General features: G+C 50.0%; 1 protein-coding gene and 1 long non-coding RNA gene across 2 annotated transcripts in view; one reads left to right on the top strand and one right to left on the bottom strand.

The window, feature by feature from the left end:
* LOC310642467 overlaps positions 1–18,231 on the top strand; it is a 210,696-nt gene that overhangs the window by 74,326 nt on the left and 118,139 nt on the right. The window lies entirely within an intron of this gene.
* LOC310642689 (DNA excision repair protein ERCC-6-like) lies at positions 9,866–11,776 on the bottom strand (the record flags this gene model as incomplete). Its single annotated transcript, XM_083366575.1, has 1 exon — positions 9,866–11,776. Exon 1 carries the CDS (start codon positions 11,741–11,743, stop codon positions 9,866–9,868), a length of 1,878 nt encoding a protein of 625 aa, XP_083222701.1. The 5' UTR covers positions 11,744–11,776.

Raw genomic sequence — 18,231 nt, 5'->3', positions numbered from 1 at the left:
ACCGTCATAACTACGAGCCAGTGGCCGAATGGCTGAATTTTGATCATGTGACCGTGGGGACGAGGCAACAGTCTTTCTTCTGTCCCTTTTTCCAGCCGGGGTTATTAACTTTGAACGGTCCCTAAATGAACTGTTGCAAGTCGAGGATTGACATCTCTTGTCAGAATGTCGGGCCCGAGAGGTACAACTCACCTGTTTCAGGTGAGATGGGATTGTAAGACCTGTTGGCTACGAGGGAGTAAGACGGCACTAAACCTCTGTTTATCAGGCCCTCAGGTATGGCTTACAAGGGGTCAGTTACCGGCAGTCCTCGATTTATAACCATTCATTGTAAGGAATGAGGAGGGGGGGAGGAGGAGGAGGAGGGGAAGGAGGAGGAAGAGGAAGGGGAGGGGGAGGAGAGGAAGAAGAGCAGGAGGAGGAGAGGGGGGAGGAAGAAGAGGAGGAGGAGAGGAAGAAAAGGAGGAGGAGGACGATGGGGTCCTGGTTGCCGTCTGAGCTTGGCTGTTTTCTTGCAGACGTTTCATGACCCAACTAGGTAACATCATCAGTGCTAGAAGGGAGGGGGGTTGGTGGAGAGGAGCAGGAAGAGGAGGAGGAGGAGGAGGACCACCGTGGGGTCCTTAGTGCTCTCTCAGCTTGGTGGTTTCCTTGCAGACGTTTTGTTACCCAACTAGGTAGCATCATCAGTGTTAGAAGGGAGTGGAGGAGGAGGAGGAGGAGGACTGTGGGATCCTTGATGCTCTCTGAGCTGGGTGGTTTCCTTGCAGACGTTTCATGACCCAACTAGGTAACATCATCAGTGCTAGAAGGGAGTGGGACAAGAAACTATGGTTGGAAACTGATCAAGGAGAGAAGCAACATGGAATTAAGTTCGAAAGCACGTAAAAAAACGCAAGTAGAAAAATAGGGACCGCTCCGGTGGGAAGGGAACAGCGTTCCGTGCGCCTTTGGCGTCTAGTCATGCCGGCCACGTGACCACGGAGACATCCTCGGACAAGCGCTGGCTCTTCGATATATATATATATATGTGTGTGTGTGTGTGTGTGTGTGTGTGTAAATTTTTTGGATTGCTAACAAAGAATTAAAGGGAGACTAATATGGCCATTTCAAACTCATTTGAGTTTGAAATGGCCATATTAGTCTCCCTTTAATTCTTTGTTAGCAATCCAAAAAATTTACACAAATATGAGCTGTCACTGGTGTGGCTACAGCCTGTGGATGGCCTTGGGCTAGGCTGAAACAGGAAATAAGATTTGTCCCGTGTCTGGGACTAAGCAAGTGTATTCTAAAATACTTAACAAACACTTAACACACACACACACACACACACACACACAGAGTATATTTTGAGATTAGCAAAGACACAGGACCTCAGCTGAATCACATTTTTCTTTTTCCGTCCAAGGTGCGGCACAATTGCGGGGACACACCCCAGGGAAACCCAAAGGCAAGGCCTTCTTTTAACTTGTGTTTTCGAAAGACAACCGCACAATCCCCCGTGAATTGCTGAATTGTTCAGTCAAACGGGGAGTCATCCTTCCAGCTTCCTGGTTGTCACCCAGGGCTCAGCTTGGCCCCAAGGATCCTGGGGGGTTGCAAACGGGAACGGGCGTGTTTGTGTGTGCAAAAGCCTGTGCGGTTGCACAACTCCATCCTGACGTTTTTAGGGAAGGTTGGCATCCAGGTGACGAAGCGTTTAGGACAGGGGTAGGCAACCATGGCTCTTTTATGACTCGTGGACTTCAACTCCCAGAATTCCTGAGCCAGCCATGCTGGCTCAGGAATTCTGGGAATTGAAGTCCACGAGTCATAAAAGAGCCAAGGTTGCCTAACCCTGGTTTAGGAGGTTAGATAACAAACAGCCCGTGTGGCAACGGTGTGGGTTAGCACATTTTGCAGAACCAGGTGGTCCGAGGATCCCTTGGAGAGATTGTGGTTCTTTGGTTTTAAAGCAGCACGGAAACCCAGGGCTTAAGGATTTAAGGTTTACTCACGTATTCGGTGTCTCGATTCTAGACAATTTGCGCCACCCGAAGTAAAGCAACTTGGGAGTCCTCCTAGATTCACGGCTTACCCTAGAAGATCATGTAGTGGCCGTGACTAGGGGGGCTTTTGCCCAGGTTCGCCTGGTGCGCCAGTTGCGGCCCTATCTGGACCGGGATGCCCTGTGCACGGTCACTCATGCGCTCGTGACCTCTCGCCTTGACTACTGTAATGCTCTCTACATGGGGCTTCCCTTGAAGACCACTCGGAGGCTCCAACTGGTACAGAATGTGGCCGCGAGAGTTGTCTTGGGAGTTTCCCGGTACTCCCATGTTACACCTTTGCTCCGCGAGCTGCATTGGTTACCAGTTGTCTTCCGGGTGAGGTTCAAGGTCTTAGTTATGATCTTTAAGTCCCTACATGGCATGGGTCCGGGGTACCTCGGGGACCACCTGCTGCCGGCTTCAACTCCCCTCCGCCCTGTGCGTTCCCACAGAGAGGGCCTCCTCAGGGTGCCTCCGGTCAGGGAATGCCGACTGGCGGCCCCCAGGGGGAGAGCCTTCTCTGTGGGTGCCCCGGCTTTGTGGAACCAACTGCCGGTGGAGCTCCGGACGGCATCGGACCTCCGAACTTTCCGTCGTGGTCTGAAGACCCATTTGTTTGAATTGGCCGGTCTGGCCTGATGGGGGAGTTGGGTTTTAAATTGTCTTTTTAGATTGTATTATTGTTTTTAATTGGGCACTGATTTAATCTTTGTTTTAACTTTTGTATAGTATTGTATTTTTATTTATATGCCCTGTGAACCGCCCTGAGTCCCCAGGGAGAAGGGCGGTATATAAATTAAATAAAACATAAAACAACATAAACAAACATAAAGCAGTCTGCGAAATGGATGGGTAACAAAATGATGAAGAACTGTGAAGAAATTCATAACTGCTGTCAGGCTGGGGGATTCTGGGAGTTGACGTCTTCCCGTCTTAAAGCGGGCTGGCTGGGGGATTCTGGGAACTGAAGACCGCCCATCTTAAAGCATTGTTGGCTGGGGAATTTTGGGAGCTAAAGTCCACCCATCTTAAAGCAGGCTGGCTGGGGGATTCTGGGAGTTGGAGTCCACCCATCTTAAAGCAGGCTGGCTGGGGGATTCTGGGAGCTAAAGTCCACCCATCTTAAAGCAGGCTGGCTGGGGGATTCTGGGAGTTGGAGTCCACCCATCTTAAAGCAGGCTGGCTGGGGGATTCTGGGAGTTGGAGTCCACCCATCTTAAAGCAGGCTGGCAGGGGAATTCTGGGAACTGAAGTCCCCCCCCATCTTAAAGCATTGTTGGCTGGGGAATTCTGGGAGCTAAAGTCCACCCATCTTAAAGCAGGCTGGCAGGGGAATTCTGGGAGTTGAATTCCGCCCATCTTAAAGCATGCTGGCTGGAGGATTCTGGGAGCTGAAGTCCACCCATCTTAAAGCAGGCTGGCTGGGGGATTCTGGGAGTTGGAGTCCCCCCATCTTAAAGCAGGCTGGCTGGGGGATTCTGGGAGTTGGAGTCCCCCCATCTTAAAGCATGCTGGCTGGAGGATTCTGGGAGCTGAAGTCCCCCCATCTTAAAGCAGGCTGGCTGGGGGATTCTGGGAGTTGGAGTCCACCCATCTTAAAGCAGGCTGGCTGGGGGATTCTGGGAGTTGGAGTCCACCCATCTTAAAGCAGGCTGGCTGGGGGATTCTGGGAGTTGGAGTCCACCCATCTTAAAGCAGGCTGGCTGGGGGATTCTGGGAGCTGACGTCCCCCCATCTTCAAGTTTCAAGGTTGACAAAGCCTGGTGTGCGTAATGCTGCTCCTTCCTCCATCCTCGCATGTCTTCCAGACCCAGATGATGCATCACCCTCAATTCAGACAGTTTCCAAATGCCTTAAAACCACAAAAAAGGCGAACTCCTTCAGCTGAACTTTAAAGCTCAGTTTTAAAAAGCCAGGGCCAGCTGCCTGCCTGGTGAACTCATTGCTCCCCACAAAAATCCTGGGACGCCGTGAGGTCATTGCGGCAAGGCTGCCGTTTGTCCAGCACAACACAACTGACACAACCTCACTTTTCTCCCCTCCCTGCCCCAAAGGGACGGAAACGACACAATTCTCAGCAAAATGAATCGAGTGCAGCCGTCCAAAGCTTGGACGGTTCCTCCTTCTGCCAACCCCCCCCCTTTGCTTCTGCTTTGGGGGTTCCCCTTTCTCCCGATAGAAGCAGTCCTCGACTTACGGCAGTTCGTTTAGCCACCGTTCAACGTTGCGACGGCACTGAAAAGACGGCATTTTTCAAACTTACGACCACTGCAGCCTCCCCCTGGTCACGTGATCAGAATTCAAGACACTTGGTACTTAGGACAGCTGCAGTGCCCCGGGGTCACGCGATCCCCTTTTGCGACCGTCTGACCAGCAAAGTCAATGGGGGAAGCAGGAAGGAAGGAAGGAGAAAGAGGGAGGGAGGGAGGAGAGGAAGGAAGGAAGGAAGGAAGGAAGGAAGGAAGGAAGGAAGGAAGGAAGGAAGGAGAAAGAGGGAGGGAAGAAGGAAAGGAAGGAAGGAGAAAGAGGGAGGGAGGGAAGAGAGGAAGGAAGGAGAAAGAGGGAGGGAAATAAGAGAAGAAGGAAGGAAAGAGAAAGGGAAGAGGGGAAGGAAGGAAAGAGAGAGAGAAGAAGGAAAGGAAGGAAGGAGAAAGAGGGAGGGAGGGAGGAGAGGAAGGAAGGAAGGAAGGAGAAAGAGGGAGGGAAGAAGGAGGAAAGAAAGGAAGGAAGGAGAAAGAGGGAGGGAGGAGAGGAAGGAAGGATGGCTGGAAGGAAGGAAAGAAGGAAGGAAGGAAGGAAGGAAGGAAGGAAGGAAAGAAGGAAGGAGAAAGAGGGAGGGAAGAAGGAAAGAAAGGAAAGAGAGAAGAAGGAAAGGAAGGAAGGAGAAAGAGGGAGGAAGAGAGGAAGGAAGGAAGGAGAAAGAGGGAGGGAGGGAAGAGAGGAAGGAGAGAAGGAAGGAGAAAGAGGGAGTGAAAGAAGAGAGGAAGGAAGGAAGGAGAAAGAGGGAGGGAAGAGGGAAAGGAAGGAAAAGAGAGAGAAGAAGGAAAGGAAGGAAGGAAAAAGCGGGAGGGAGGGAAGAGAGGAAGGAAGGAAAGAGAAAGGGAGGGAGGGAAGAGAGGAAGGAAGGAAAGAGAAAGGGAGGGAGGGAAGAGGGGAAGGAAGGAAGGAAGGAGAAAGAGGGAGGGAGAGAGGAGAAAGGAAGGAAAGAGAGAGAGGAGGAGAGGGAAAGGAAGGAAGGAAAACTTTCTAGTCCTCTTGATCCCAATAAGCAGGACCTCCTCCTTCAGCGAGGGTCCCAGGCCCATCCGGGGCGGCGCCAGGCCCTTCCCTTCCCCAGTGGGCAATAAACGGGTGCCTGGAGACCTGCCAGTTCCCGGCTGGCTGAGTCACAAAGAGAAAAGCTACCTGGGGCTTCCCGCCACACCTGGCCCGGCCTGTGTGATTCAGAGACCGGCTCGGCCCCAACTGTTTGCACCGTGGGGCTGAGGCCCCAGGCCGGGTCTTTTGCCAAGGCCGCCGCGGGTGGCCTGGGGGCCGTTGAGCAAACTGGCGCTGCCCCGTTTCCGGCAGGGAGAAATTCAGAAAGGCTGTAGCAGCAAACTCTCCAGAGGATTCTGGGTAACTTGTCTCCTTTGCCAGCAGCATCCTCTGCGGCTCTGTGGCTCCTGCGGGAGGAATTTTCCCATCCTATTTTCAGGTCCAATCCCGGGTTAGGGACCTCTCCGCCACGCTGCAAGGCGGGAATAGTGGGTGGGGCTAAAGGAAGGGCAGGCGGGGCTAAATCAGGGGTGGGTGGGGCTAATGTTCCAACTGGGTGGGGCTACCACAGGTGGCCCAGCTCCCTGATTTGATGCAAGGTGAACCCAGCTCTGCTGGTTTACAAGCCGGTGACCAGGTGAGTCGCTCATTTTCCAACAAACCATAATTGCGGCTACTTCACACACACACACACACACACACAATGAGAGAAAGAATAAAATTCAAGCCTAAGGCAGGACTAGAACTCACCGTCTCCTAGGGACTGGCTCAAAATCAGCCAGCTGATTTTCATGCCTCCGGCAGGACTACAACTCACCATCTCCTGGCGATTGGTCCAAAGTCAGCCAGGAGGTTTTTGTAGACTAAGGCGGAACTAGAACTCACCGTCGCCCAGTTTCTACCCTGTTGCCTTAACCACTAGGTCCAACCTATGTGTGTCCAGTTTAATGAAGAGAAGGGCGAGAGGTGACATGATAGCAGTCTTCCAGTATCTCAGGGGCTGCCCCAAAGAAGAGGCAGTCAAGCTGTTCTCCAAAGCGCCTGAAGGCAGGAGAAGAAGCAACCGATCATGGAAACGAATCAAGGAGAGAAGCACCTAGAACTAAGGAGAAACTTCCTAACAGTGAGAACAATTAACCGGTGGAACCACCTGCCTCCAGAAGCTGTGAATGCTCCGACACTGGAAGTTTTTAAGAAGAGACTGGACAGCCATTTGTCTGAAATGGTACAGGATTTCCTGCCTGAGCAGGGGGTTAGACTAGATGACCTCCAAGGTCCCTTCCAACTTTATTATTATTGCTGTTGTTGTTTGTTGTTGCTGTTGTTATTATTAATCATCACACAGTCAGCCAGATGTTCAGACTGGATTACTATTAAGGTTCCCCCGCACATGCGTGCTACTCGTTTCTGACTCTAGGGGCCGGTGCTCGTGTCTGTTTCAAAGCCAAAGAGCCAGAGCTTGTCCGAGGACGTCTCCGTGGTCATGTGGCCGGCATGACTAGACGCCAAAGGCGCACGGAACGCTGTTACCTTCCCACCGGAGTGGTCCCTATTTTTCTACTTGCATTTTTACGTGCTTTCAAACTGCTAGGTTGGCAGAAGCTGGGACGAGTAACAGGCGCTCACTCTGCTACGCGGCACTCGGGATTCGACCCGCCAAACTGCCGACCTTCTGATCGACAAGCTCAGCGTCCTAACCCACTGAGCCATCGCGTCCCAATACTATTACTATTACTATTATTATTATCATTATTACCAGCACTATCGCTATTATCATCCAGCTCTTATGCGTCTATGATTGTAAATATATATGTGGGGATGACTTGAGAGAGAGAGAACAGCCAGAGAAGACCCTGAAAGCATGAAAATTAAAGGTTGGGGGGTGGTGGGGAGGTCTTAAAAGTACAGGCTGCTCCAGGACACCAGAGTATCCTTTAAAGCCCTCCGGATGGTCGGGCCGTTGTCCACCTCTTTCGAGGGGTGCCTGGAGACCCCCCTTCCTCAATTCCACCCCCAGGGCACCCCCCACTTGGTGGAGGTGGGGTTTCCAACATGGGGCTGGCTGCTGCGATAAGAGCTGCATTTGCTGGGCTCCTGTTTTTGCTTATCTTGGCTAGTTTTCAGAGAACAATGGCCAGGAAATTCTAATTAAAGGGACGAAAATACTATCGCAAAGGCCGGCGTGGGGCCCCCAGAAATAATAATAATAATAATAATAATAATAATAAAGCATTTTTGAAAAGGAGTAAAGGCCAAGTAGGAAGTCAAGGGGTGTGTGTGTGTGTGGGGGGAATGGGCAGGGCAACCCACCGAACTCTTCCCAAAGTTGGCAAAGCCGGGACCGGAAAAAAACACAACCCCAACCTCACACCAAACATGGGAAATAAACAGGAGCCGGTTCGGATGAAAGGGAATTGCACTCCAATCTGGAAAAATTCCCACCTTCTCCTTCGTCCTCCTCCGCCCGTTTGCCTCTTCTTCCCTCCTGCAATTAACTAACCACGCAGTCTTACGACTGGCTCCAGGTTGAGCGGATTGTAAGGAGTCCTCAGTTTACAACTATGTCTTCAAAGTTACAACGGCACTGGGGGGGGGGGAAAAAAGGGGGACTTAGAGCCGTTTTTCTCGCTTACGACCGTTACGGCATCCTCGCGGTCGCGTGTATCAAAATCCAGCCGCTTGGAAACTGGCATGTACTTATGACGGTTTGCAGCGTTCCCGGGGTGTGTGTCACGTGACCCCCTTTTGCGACCTTCCGACAAGCAAGGTCACAGGTGTGTGTGGGGGGGAGGCCCAGTTTCACTTCACAACTTTGTGACTAATTTAACCACTGCAGTGACTGGCTTAAATCGTGCGGCAAAAGAGGTCGTAAAGCGGGGCAAAACTCAACCTAGCGGCGGTCTCGCTTAGCCGCTCCTTCGCGGTCACAAATTGAGCGCTACCCGTGCTTAGAACACTTACTAAGGGTGGTAAAGCAAAGAGGGGCTTTTTAAATAGGAAAATACATTTTACTAGCATTGAAAAACATACAGCTTTGATACCAACATGCTTAATTTTTAACGAAAGCATGAAGAAAAAAAACAGAAAAGAAAAAACAGGAAGAGGGTGTAACGGGAATTAATTTTGTCTTCTGACTTTCTCCTTCCCTAAATGGTAGGGGGGGGGGGAAACCCCACATCCGGTTCGCTTTCCACCTCATCTCCTTCCTCGTGACGGTTTTGAAATTTTTGCTGCCTCAGTTTCTCAGAAGGAAAACAGCTCTTGCGAGACTGTTTATTGTACTTGGAATAGAGGCAGGATATGAATATGAACCTTCAGCCTCAACGTCTTCCTTGAGGTTTGCTTGGTGGCCGGGCAAGTTGGCAGTCTTGCAGCCTTCACTCACGTTGAGTCTGTGCCACCACGATGGGCCTCCATAACCTCAGCAGAAAGCTAGCAGCTTCGAAGTCAGGGGGGAATGGACTTCATCTTCAGTTGCTTGTTCTGGAAGCTGAGCAACCCAAGATGGGCAGAGAAGAATGTCAGTGGATGAGTGGACAATACATCCTCAGATGCTTGTATCTAGAAGCTACTCAAGATTGGCAGAGAAGAACATCAGTTGTCGGGTGAACAGTGCATCTTCAGTTATTTCTAAAAGCTGACCAATCCAAGATGGGCAGAGAAGCACATCAGTTGTTAAGTGGACAATACATCTTCAGTTGTTTCTAGAAGCTGACCAATCCAAGATGGGCAGAGAAGAACATCAGTTGTTGAGTGGACAATACATCTTCAGTTATTTCTAGAAGCTGACCAATCCAAGATGGGCAGAGAAGAACATCAGTTGTTGAGTGGACAATCCATCTTCAGTTGTTTCTAGAAGCTGACCAATCCAAGATGGGCAGAGAAGAACATCAGTTGTTGAGTGGACAATACATCTTCAGTTATTTCTAGAAGCTGACCAATCCAAGATGGGCAGAGAAGAACATCAGTTGTTGAGTGGACAATCCATCTTCAGTTATTTCTAGAAGCTGACCAATCCAAGATGGGCAGAGAAGAACATCAGTTGTTGAGTGGACAATCCATCTTCAGTTATTTCTAGAAGCTGACCAATCCAAGATGGGCAGAGAAGAACATCAGTTGTTGAGTGGACAATCCATCTTCAGTTATTTCTAGAAGCTGACCAATCCAAGATGGGCAGAGAAGAACATCAGTTGTTGAGTGGACAATAAATCTTTAGTTACTGGTTTCTAGAAGCTGACCAACCCAAGTCAGTTGATGAGTTGCTTGTTTCTAGAAGCTGCCCAAGATTGGCAGAGAAGAACATCAGTTGTCGAGTGGACAATACATCTTCAGTTGTTTCTTTCTGGAAGCTGACCATCCCAAGATTGCCAGAGAAGAACGTCAACTGAAGAAGAAAGAGGTTGGTTCTTGAAAGTGAGGGAGAAAGTTTTTATGTTCAGTTGGACAATCAAGTTCATGAGAAGAAAAAATATAGGAAAGGTCTAAGAGAACATCTTGGGAATGGGTTGAATTCCAGATTCATTTCCTTGAAGAATCACGAAAACTGGCTTTAACTCCAGATTAATTATAACGAAGAATCAGGAAACGTGTTTTGTCCTTTTCTTAGCGTCCACGAGCTGGGATTCTAACTGGACCAGCTCTTGAGCCTTGTGGACACGCTCCTGAATGTACTGGTGGGCCTCCTCATCATCAGCTTCCTCGTGACTCGTTTCAGATGCATACATCAGATCATGATCAGAGATGCCAGACATCTCCAACGAGTAAAGAAAGGCAATGTGTTCATCTAAGTTGGCATCCGAGTTCCTTTGGGTTCCATGCAAAGACTGGAGTTGAAGTTGAGTCAACGACCTTCTGGTGTCCGTCAGAACAAAGAGCTCTCTCAATTCCTGCTTGGTAAAATAGCGATACGGATTCTTCTTATCTCCTGTGCTTTGCCTTATCAACGAGTCCTTAAAGACTTGTCGCCGGTAGATCTTCTCCTCAACTGTCCCACACGTGATCAGACGGTAGATCACAACGTTCTCCTTTTGCCCGATCCTATAAACTCGGTCTACAGCTTGCATATCCGTGGCTGGATTCCAGCTGGGATCGAAGATCACCACTCGGGTAGCGGCCGTTAAAGTGAGGCCCACGCCGCCAATTTGAGTGGTCAGGAGAAAGACCGAGTAGCTATTATCCTTCTGGAAGTCTCTCACCCTCTTCTCCCGCTCCATCAAACAGGTCACCGTGCCATCGATCCGCATGAACTTGACACGTCGTTGGGTCAGGATGCATTCGATGATGTCCAACATCTTCCTCGACAAGGAGAAGACCAGTGTTTGGTGGCCTTCTTCCCGAAGCTTGGCCAACAAGTTGACCAGGAACATCAACTTTCCAGATTCTTGAATCAGAACCTTCTCAGATACTTTCTGAATCTCCTGCATCAGGTCCACGGCGTCTTCTTCGTCCTCTTGACTCGAAGTTTCCAAGCCAAGCTGGAGACAAGCTTGAGAAGACAACAACCTGGGGTGATCACAGAGTTTCTTCAGGATGGTCAGCTCCGCCAACGGGGAACGGGTTGTCATCAAAAGTTCCTTAATGTGGTCCAAGGAAAGGAAGTTCCTGTAAATTTCTTCTTGTACGGGTGACAGGTAGACCCAAACAATAAAGTCATTTTTTCTCGGGAGAGAAGGAATTTCGAGGGTATTGTGTCCGGGCGAACCGGTCAGTTGGTCTGATCTCAACTTCTGGATTTCATCTTTACTTCTCCTCAAGAAATGAGGCTGTATGATGGTCATCAAGTTCTCGGCGATCTTGAGGCCAAGAGCTTTCTCCCCCAAAGTCGCGTCCTTCTCCCTGGCCCGGGTGATCGGATTCTCGTACTCCATCTTGAAAGTTTTGGCTGTGCCAAGGAGACTGCCCTGACAGGCAAAATCAAAGAGAGACCAAAGTTCTTGCAGGTTATTCTGCACGGGTGTCCCAGTGAGGAGGATGCGGTTCCTGGCTGGGATGGCGTGCAAGGCTTTGGTGGTCTTCGCCAATGGGCTCTTGATTTTATGGGCTTCGTCTAAGATCAGGTAGTCCCAGATGAAGGCCTGCTGGTCGCAGCTTGACAGCTGCTCCCAGTTGGCCAGGATCATCTGATAGGACGTCAAAAGGACCCCCTTTGCAGTTTGGATTCGGTGCAGATGTTGGCCGCGCTCTTTCTTGCTCGTCCCGTGAAAAAGCTTCACCCGAATTCCCGGCGCCCACTTGGCAAACTCTTGCCTCCAGTTATTCACCAGCGTCACCGGCATGACCAGCAAGATGGAACGGATCAATTTTGCATCAAACATTCCCGAAAGGAAGGCGATGATCTGGATGGTCTTCCCCAAGCCCATGTCGTCGGCTAAAATGCCCCCCTTGAGCCCTTCACGGTAGAGGCGGTACAAGAAAGCCACGCCGTCCTTCTGGTGCTCGAAAAGCTGGTCGTGCATCTGGCGGTAAAGCCAGAGTCCACTCTGGGCCACGTTCACACATTCGTCTGCCTTTTCTTCCAAGGCCAGGGTGACCAGCTTCTCCTCCACCTGTCCTAGACAACCGTGCAGATCTTCACCGGGTCCCCTCTCGGGCGGCGTCTCTCGGTGACGGGTGGTGGGTTTCTTTGTAGACTCATTCGAGGTCTTCTGTTCTGCCTGGGGTCCGTTTCTGCAAAACACAACTTCATTGGAAGGGCTGAGAAGGGCAACGGGGGGGGGGATATGCTATTTTTCCTCTGAACTTAATGTTCCTTCCTTCCTTTCCTTCCTTCCTTCCTTCCTTCCTTCCTTCCTTCCTTCCTTCCTTCCTTCCTTCCTTCCTTCCTTCCTTCCTCCTTCCTTCCTTGTTCCCTTTCCCTCTATTTCCTTCCTTCCCCTTACCTTCCTACCTTCCTTTCCCTTTCATTTCTTTCCCTCCTTCCTTCCTTCCTTCCTTCCTTCCCTCTTCCTTCCCCCTTTCCTTCCTTGTTCCCTTTCCCTCAATTTTCTTCCTTCCCCTTTCCTTCCTTCCTTCCTACTTTCTTTCCTTCTTCCCTTTCCTTCTCTTCCTTCCTTCCTTCCTTCCTTCCTTCCTTCCTTCCTTCCTTGTTCCCTTTTCCTCTATTTCCTTCCTTCCCCTTACCTTCCTACCTTCCTTTCCCTTTCATTTCTTTCCCTCCCTCCTTCCTTCCTTCCTTCCTTCCTTCCTTCCCTCTTCCTTCCTTCCTTCCTTCCTTCCCCCTTTCCTTCTTTGTTCGCTTTCCCTCTATTTTCTTCCTCCTTTCCTTTCTTCCTTCCTACTTTCTTTCCTTCTTCCCTTTCCTTCTCTTCCTTCCTTCCTTCCTTCCTTCTTTCCCCTTTCCTTCCTACCTTTCTTTTGCTTTCCTTCCTTCCTTCCTTCCTTCCTTCCTTCCTTCCTTCCTTCCTTCCTTCCTTCCTTCCCTTCCTTTCCTTCCTTCCTTGTTCCCTTTTCCTCTATTTCCTTCCTTCCCCTTACCTTCCTACCTTCCTTTCCCTTTCATTTCTTTCCCTCTCCTTCCTTCCTTCCTTCCTTCCCTCTTCCTTCCTTCCTTCCTTCCTTCCTTCCTTCCTTCCCTTCCTTTCCTTCCTTCCTTGTTCCCTTTTCCTCTATTTCCTTCCTTCCCCTTACCTTCCTACCTTCCTTTCCCTTTCATTTCTTTCCCTCCTTCCTTCCTTCCTTCCTTCCTTCCTTCCCTCTTCCTTCCTTCCTTCCCCCTTTCCTTCCTTGTTCCCTTTCCCTCAATTTTCTTCCTTCCCCTTTCCTTCCTTCCTTCCTACTTTCTTTCCTTCTTCCCTTTCCTTCTCTTCCTTCTTTCCTTCCTTCCTTCCTTCCTTCCTTCCTTCCTTCCTTCTTTCCTTCCTTGTTCCCTTTTCCTCTATTTCCTTCCTTCCCCTTACCTTCCTACCTCCTTTCCCTTTCATTTCTTTCCCTCCCTCCCTCCTTCCTTCCTTCCTTCCTTCCTTCCTTCCCTCTTCCTTCCTTCCTTCCCCCTTTCCTTCTTTGTTCCCTTCCCCTCTATTTTCTTCCTCCTTTCCTTCCTTCCTTCCTACTTTCTTTCCTTCTTCCCTTTCCTTCTCTTCCTTCCTTCCTTCCTTCCTTCCTTCCTTCCTTCCTTCCTTCCTTCCTTCCTTCCTTCCTTCCTTCTTTCCCCTTACCTTCCTACCTTTCTTTTGCTTTCCTTCCTTCCTTCCTTCCTTCCTTCCTTCCTTCCCTTCCTTTCCTTTCCTTTCTTCCTTGTTCCCTTTTCCTCTATTTCCTTCCTTCCCCTTACCTTCCTACCTTCCTTTCCCTTTCATTTCTTTCCCTCCCTCCCTCCTTCCTTCCTTCCTTCCTTCCTTCCTTCCTTCCTTCCTTCCTTCCTTCCTTCCTTCCTTCCTTCCTTCCTTCCTTCCTTCCCCTTTCCTTTCTTCTTCCCTTTCCCTCTATTTTCTTCCTCCTTTCCTTCCTACTCCTTTCCTTCCTCCTTCCCTTTCCCTCTCCTTCCTTCCCTCCTTCCTTCCTCCCTCCCTCCCTCCCTCCCTCCAATTTGGGTTAAGAATTAGGGAAGGGCACCATTCACTAAACTTGGTTTGTTTTGACCCTGATTGGGCTTTTTGTATTGTTTGGGCCAAAACAGATTTTACGGCAGACTCCAAGAGATCCCAGGGAGTCCTCAACTTAACGACCACAATTCAACCCAAAATTCAGCTCCGTCACTAAGCAAGACAGAGCTGAAGAAGCTTCTGGGATGAGAGCGAAAGGTCTTCAAAGAGAAAATCAGTGGCCTCCTGGAAAAAAGCACCTTTGGAACAACCAGGACCTGGAGGATGGAGAACCCCCCCCACAGACAGTAAGCGAGACGGTTGTTAAGTGAATTTTGCCCCATTTTAAGACCTTCCTTGCTGCAGTGAATCCCTGCGGTTGTCAAGTTAATCACACGGTCGTTAAGCGAATCTGGCTTCCCCCATTGGCTTTGCTGGTCAAAAGGTCGCCAAAAGGGGACACTGCAGCCGTCATAAAGGCGAGTCAGTTGCCAAGTGTGTGAATTTTGATCACGTGACCCTGGGGCAGGGGTCGGCAACCTCGGCTCTTTTATGACTCCTGGACTTCAACTCCCAGAATGCCTGAGCCAGCCATGCTGAGGAGAAAGGGAGAGGTTTCCCTGCTGAGCCATGCTGGCTCAGGAATTCTGGGAGTTTGTGAGTCATAAAAGAGCCAAGGTTGCCTACTCCTGGCCTAGGCCTAGGCCGCTTTATGACTCGTGGACTTCAAGTCCCAGAATTCCTGAGCCAGCCATGCTGAGGGGAAAGGGAGAGGTTTCCAAGCTGAGCTGTACTGGCTCAGGAATTCTGGGAGTTGAAGTCCACGAGTCATGAGGGGGCCATAGTTCCCTCATGCTGGCTCAGGAATTCTGGGAGTTGAAGTCCATGAGTCATGAGGGGGCCATAGTTCCCCCATGCTGACTCAGGAATTCTGGGAGTTGAAGTCCACGAGTCATGAGGGGGCCATAGTTCCCTCATGCTGGCTCAGGAATTCTGGGAGTTGAAGTCCATGAGTCATGAGGGGGCCATAGTTCCCCCATGCTGACTCAGGAATTCTGGGAGTTGAAGTCCACCAGTCATGAGGGGGCCATAGTTCCCCCATGCTGGATCAGGAATTCTGGGAGTTGAAGTCCACGAGTCATGAGGGGGTCATAGTTCCCTCATGCTAATTCTGGGAGTTGAAGTCCACAAGTCATGAAGGGGCCATAGTTCCCTCATGCTGGCTCAGGAATTCTGGGAGTTGAAGTCCACGAGTCATGAGGGGGCCATAGTTCCCTCATGCTGGCTCAGGAATTCTGGGAGTTGAAGTCCACGAGTCATGAGGGGGCCATAGTTCCCCCATGCTGGCTCAGGAATTCTGGGAGTTGAAGTCCACCAGTCATGAAGTGGCCATAGTTCCCCCATGCTGGCTCAGGAATTCTGGGAGCTGAAGTCCACGAGTCATGAAGGGGCCATAGTTCCCCCATGCTGGCTGAAGAATTCTGGGAGTTGAAGTCCACGAGTCATGAAGGGGCCATAGTTCCCCCATGCTGGCTGAGGAATTCTGGGAGTTGAAGTCCACGAGTCATGAAGGGGCCATAGTTCCCTCATGCTGGCTCAGGAATTCTGGGAGTTGAAGTCCACGAGTCATGAAGGGGCCATAGTTCCCTCATGCTGGCTCAGGAATTCTGGGAGTTGAAGTCCACGAGTCATGAGGGGGCCATAGTTCCTCCATGCTGGCTCAGGAATTCTGGGAGTTGAAGTCCACGAGTCATGAGGGGGCCATAGTTCCTCCATGCTGGCTGAGGAATTCTGGGAGTTGAAGTCCACGAGTCATGAGGGGGCCATAGTTCCTCCATGCTGGCTGAGGAATTCTGGGAGTTGAAGTCCACGAGTCATGAGGGGGCCATAGTTCCCCCATGCTGGCTCAGGAATTCTGGGAGTTGAAGTCCATGAGTCATGAGGGGGCCATAGTTCCCCCATGCAGGCTCAGGAATTCTGGGAGTTGAAGTCCACGAGTCATAAAAGAGCCGAGGTTGCCGACCCCTGCCCTGGGGGGCATGCTGCAAGGGTTATTTTTCCCCAGTGCCGTTGTAACTTTGAACGGTCGCTAAACAAACTCTTGTAAGTCGAGGACTTCCGGTATTGTTTGGGTCAAAACAGACTTTAAGGCAGACGCCAAGAGACTAGTCCATACCGAGGAGGGCGTGGTGAGCAAACCTTTGAGCAAGGAGGGAAGGTTGCTTAGGTCCTGAAAATGTCAACCCCCCCCCCAATTTTTTTTGCACGTCGTTGTTCCAGCTGACCAGACATTGATTGACGGTCACCTTGATTGATTTCAACTTCATAAAAACTCCCCCCTAAGTAGGGCAGTTCACGACCCTGAGAAATGGGGTGCCTTGACGCCGGTGTCTTTCGGGGTTTTTTTCTCCCGGGGTTCACACCCTGAGCAACGGGGTGGTTTGGATGACCTCAAGAGCCCCTTCAACTTTAGAATGTTACACAGGTAGTTTAGTGACGGTTTGAAGTTACCAAAGACTGGGGGGGGGAGGAAGTGGCTTATAACCCGTTTTCACCCTTAACGGCCGTCGCAGCGTCCCCCCCCGTGTTCACGTGATCAAAATTTGGACGCTTGGCCACTGACTCGTATTTATGACGGTTGCGGTGTCCCGGGGTGTGTGTGTGTGTCAATCACGTGATCCCCTTTTCGGGGCCCTCTGACAAGCGAAGTCAAGGGAGAAAGCCGGACTCATTTAACCACCATGTTACTAACTTAACCCGCTGTGGCGATTCCCTTCATAACTGCAACAAGAAAGGTCGTAAAGCGGAGCCAGACTCACTTAAGGACCGTGGAAATTTCTGGCTGAATTGCGGTCGTAAGCCGAGGCTTGGCTGGTTTGCAACCGTACCGGTTATGAGCTCCAGATTTTGAGAATTTAAAGACCGGGTGGCAGAGAGTGAGAGGAAAATCAACTGGAAAACCTCCCCCCCCCCGAAAAAAAAATAATTAAAATTATATTTAAATTGAGAGTGGATCTAACCACAGCATCTTGCTGTAAAGTGAGGACTTCCCGCATTTCACAACTGAAGGACACAAACCACAAGATCTCCCCAGCCCTGCCCGAAATGCCATCTCCAAGACACAGGCTTTCCTCCTCAATGAGAACTAGGCCCTTGGCTCTTACCTTTGACCCTGTTTCACCCGCCTGCTATTTCTGCCTCTGGTCACCGTTACGGCTGCCATGATGGTCTCCACAAACCGGGATTACTCCAATTTTGCCTCCGAAGAAAACGAAACGAAAAACCTGCAACCAAACAGAAGTCGTACGAAGATGGAAGAAATTTTGAGTTTTAAATATTTGGGGTTGGGAGGGGTGCAGCAGCACCAGAAATGGTATACAGGGAGATATAATAATAATAATAATAATAATAATAATAATAATAATAATAATAATAATAATAATAATAATAATAATAATGATGATGATGATGATGATGATGATGATGATGATGATGATGATGATGATGATGATGGAAGGGACCTTGGAGGTCATCTAGTCCAACCCCCTGGTCAGGCAGGAAACCCTATAGTCCTATACCATCTCAGACAAGGAAGGAAGGAAGGAAGGAAGGAAGGAAGGAAGGAAAAGAGGGAAGGAATAGAATAGAATAGAATAGAATAGAATAGAATAGAATAGAATAGAATAGAATAGAATAGAATAGAATAGAATAGAATAGAATAGAGATGGAAGACGCCTTGGAGGTCATCTAGTCCAACCCCCTGCTCAGGCAGGAAACCCTATAGTCCTATACCATCTCAGACAAGGAAGGAAGGAAGGAAGGAAGGAAGGAAGGAAGGAAGGAAAAGAGGGAAGGAATAGAGTAGAATAGAGCTGGAAGGGACCCTGGAGGTCATCTAGTCCAACCCCCTGCTCAGGCAGGAGAACCTATGCCATCTCAGACAAGTGGCTGTCCAGTCTCTTCTTAAAAGCCTCCAGGGACGGAGCGCCCCACGATTTTCGCCGTTTGCTCAGTGCATTCAATCGTAGCCCAGCCAAACAGGGTTGGTTTGCGAAAAGCGCTAAGCACCACGCCCACAGGGAAACTAACCAGGGTTAATAAACCTAGTTTAGCAACTTGGGCCAAGCCGCCACTCAGCTTGTACCCTGACCCAGTTTCTTGGGCCGGGTAGCCTTTCGCAGGCATCACATTAAACGGGGCGCCAGGTCCGCCTTTATAGTTTGCTAGCCGGTAGGTAGACAAAAAGCAAAGTAACTCTTGGAAACAAGAGCTAAATTCTACACGTTAAAAACATGGTGGGTTTCAGTCTGTAAATACTTTCTACACAAAACTGTATAGGTAAAAAGTGCACCCGGTCGCTTTCTAGGTTTTGAGAGACGCAGCTCACCCCCCCAAAATGAAGGTTCTCCAGTCTTTGCCCAAAG

Source organism: Vipera ursinii (assembly GCF_947247035.1).
Source record: "Vipera ursinii genome assembly, chromosome: 6".
Lineage (NCBI taxonomy): Eukaryota > Metazoa > Chordata > Lepidosauria > Squamata > Viperidae > Vipera > Vipera ursinii.
The sequence above is the reverse complement of the archived record's forward strand: the minus strand, read 5'-3'. Positions and strand labels throughout refer to the sequence as shown.